We start from the raw sequence: 3,163 nt of genomic DNA, 5'->3' as shown, positions 1-3,163 counted from the left end.
TGATTCATTTGATGGACAAGGAATCCACACTCTTCTCTCTTTCTCTGTTTTTCTTATTCTTTTGTTACGACATCATAATATGATGTTCGTTCACTTCTTATATGTGACCAAAAGTCACTAGTGAACCCACGTAACCGTCACTTACGTGAACAGCCACTTAATACCATATGTATAACAACCTTTCATGTAATTAATATAATATTGCAGATTTATTACACGTTATCATATATACGAATAACATAGAAAAATATTAACTATATATATTGGTAAGGAACGAGGGTTATCAATACACCCAATTCTAATTATTAACCGAAACTGATCCATCACGGTGCGTCTTATATATTAGAATTCATAAACGTTAATATGAACTTGAACTTTATAATTTAACCGAAAGACACATAGGCCACATAGAATATAATATATTCTTACATTCTCCCACTTGGCCTTTGTGTCAACTTAATGATTTAATAACTTTAATGCGCACTTTAATATCAAGTTTTCTTAACCTTTAATGACTTAAATAAAATCAAACTGATCGAATCATGGCAGTCACACGTCATTGAACGACATGCTCCCTTCTATGTATCACAAATCAATTCTAATTTCATATTATTCTTCTATATTGAGAAGTACCGTAATTCTCAAAATACTTATGTTGTCTATAAACCATAAATGTGTACACATACTTTAATGATAACATGTTTAATAAAAAAACAGAAACATAACTTTAAGTGAATTCATAGTGCCTCATACATAGTAAGCATCTTATAATCAAAACAGCAAGGTCTTATCTATAACACCCATACGCGCTACATGGCCAATGAACACACTGGGTGGTAATCCCTTAGTTAGCGGATCTGCAACCATCATATCCGTCCTTATATGCTCAAAAGACACTCTACATTTCCGTACTTCTTATTTGACAGACAAGTACTTTATCTCCATGTGTTTAGCACCTTTCGAGTACTTGTCATTCATTGAAAAGAAGATAGCTGCGGAATTATCACAGTAAATTCTCAGCAGCTTCTCTTGTTGTCGACAATCTGAAGCCCTGAGATAAAGTTCCGCAGCCACAATGAATGAACTGTGGCCTCAACGCATGCCACAAATTCGGCCTCCATAGTGGAAGAAGCAATTGTTAGTTTAAGCAGAATGAAAGTGAAGAGTTGAGGGTTTAGTGTGAGAAGAGTGAATCGGTGAGAGTTGAGAGTTTAGAGAAGAGATAAGGTTGAACAAAGAGAATAAAAGAGAAAAGAGATTCTATATTAGAATGTATATGTTACAATGTCGGCTAGAAACCTTAAATAGCATGTGAGACTAAGGCTTCACCCTTTACAAAACGATAGCGACACAAAGAGAGAGAGAGGGTGGTTCCCTATAGCGATAGCGACAGCTCGAGGTTTCTCTTAAGGAAACATGGGACTATTTGACTCCATCTCTAACGGCTACAAGCTACCTTCTCGATCCTTCTCTTTTCTTGGGCCTTTGTAGAGGAGAAACCTGGCCTCTTATTCATGTCTTGGTGATTGGGCTCATGGACTTGTACGGACGGTCTAACTCGTAACCATACGGATGGTTGTACGGACAAGACCGGATCACACTCGACATTATCTTGATCAATAATCCCCCTCAAGCTTAGTTAAATGAAATGACTAAGCTTGGAACCCATGAAGCATCACCTCATTAAAAACCTTAACATAGAAAACCTCATGGGACAAAACTATGTTAAGGGAAAAAGAGTGTGATGTCCATGGATTAGAGAAGGTGATCAAGGACGGGTGATGTCTACAAGCCCAAGTTTGCTATGAATGTGTCCACAAACCTTGGGACATGCAGCTTTAGTGAATATATCCGCCAGTTGGTCTTGACTTCGAGTGTGGCACGGTAAGATCACTCCTTCTTCTATCTTTTCTCGAACCTTGTGACAATCAACCTCAATGTGTTTGGTTCTCTCATGAAAGACTGAATTTGTGGCGATATGAATCACAGCTTCATTATCGCAATGTATGGTGATCTGTTTCTTTGAATCAACGCCAAGATCCTTGAGAAGCGCCTTCAACCAAGTCAGTTCATTTGTCAGCTTCCTCATCGCTCTATACTCAGCTTCGGCACTAGAACACGAGACCACTTTCTGTTTCTTTGACTTCCATGTAACCAAGTTCCCACCAAAAAATGTACAACACCCCGTAGTTGATCTCCTATCCAAGGTATCTCCAGCATAATCAGCATCACAATATCCCACTATCTCAGCGTTCGAATTCTTGCCCATCCATATGCCTTGATCCGGACTCCCTTTGAGATAACTAAGAATCCTTTCGACAATGCTCCAGTGATACTTAGTTGGAGCCTTCATGTATTGACTAGCCTGTAACACCGCATAACAAATGTCAGGTCGCGTGATGGTAAGGTATATTAGCTTTCCTACAAGTCGCCGGTATCTCGTGACATCCTCATACGGCTCATCCATGGGGTCTCGCGGTTTTCCCTCCTTAGCCCAAATGCTCTCCCCCTTTCGCTTGGCCTGATAGCCTTCTTTCAGTGGAGTTGCAGCCGGTTTCGCACCAAGTCGACCAGTCTCAGCTAAGAGATCAAGGGTATACTTCCGTTGAGAGAGAAATAAACCCTCCGACGAGCGATAGATCTCAATCCCAAGGAAATAACGAAGCTCACCAAGGTCTTTAATGTCAAAGGCGGAGTGAAGAAAGCCTTGGTATCCTGAACACCTTCTTGGTCATCGCCAGTGATAATGAGGTCATCAACATAGATAAGAACGACCACTAGACCACTTGTAGAACGGCGAGTAAAGAGAGTGTGATCAGGTTCAGAATGTTTGAAACCTTGGGCTTTAAGAGTAGAGCTCAACTTGTTATACCAGGCCCGAGGGGACTGCTTGAGACCATAAATAGCCTTGCAAAGTCGGAGAACCTTGCCTGGTGCGACCATGTCTTCTAACCCTGGTGGAGGGTGCATATAAACTTCTTCTTCTAGCTCCCCCTAAAGAAAGGCATTCTTGACATCCATTTGCCAAAGATCCCATGATAGGTTAGTGGCAATGGAGAGCACCACACGAACAGTGTGAAGCTTTGCAACTCAAGTGAAGGTGTCCGTATAGTCGGTACCGTATGTTTGAGTAAAACCACGTGCCACTAGACGAGCTTTGTAT

At 40.8% G+C, this 3,163-nt stretch overlaps 1 protein-coding gene across 1 annotated transcript; it reads right to left on the bottom strand.

Moving 5' to 3' along the window:
- Positions 1,769-2,943, bottom strand: LOC109126461 (uncharacterized mitochondrial protein AtMg00810-like). The gene is made up of 2 exons (XM_019230018.1): positions 2,873-2,943; positions 1,769-2,723 (listed from the first exon to the last, which is right to left on the bottom strand). The coding sequence occupies exons 1-2, from the start codon at positions 2,941-2,943 to the stop codon at positions 1,769-1,771; spliced, it is 1,026 nt and encodes a 341-aa protein (XP_019085563.1).

Source organism: Camelina sativa, chromosome 9 (genome assembly GCF_000633955.1).
Source record: "Camelina sativa cultivar DH55 chromosome 9, Cs, whole genome shotgun sequence".
Lineage (NCBI taxonomy): Eukaryota > Viridiplantae > Streptophyta > Magnoliopsida > Brassicales > Brassicaceae > Camelina > Camelina sativa.
The sequence above is the reverse complement of the archived record's forward strand: the minus strand, read 5'-3'. Positions and strand labels throughout refer to the sequence as shown.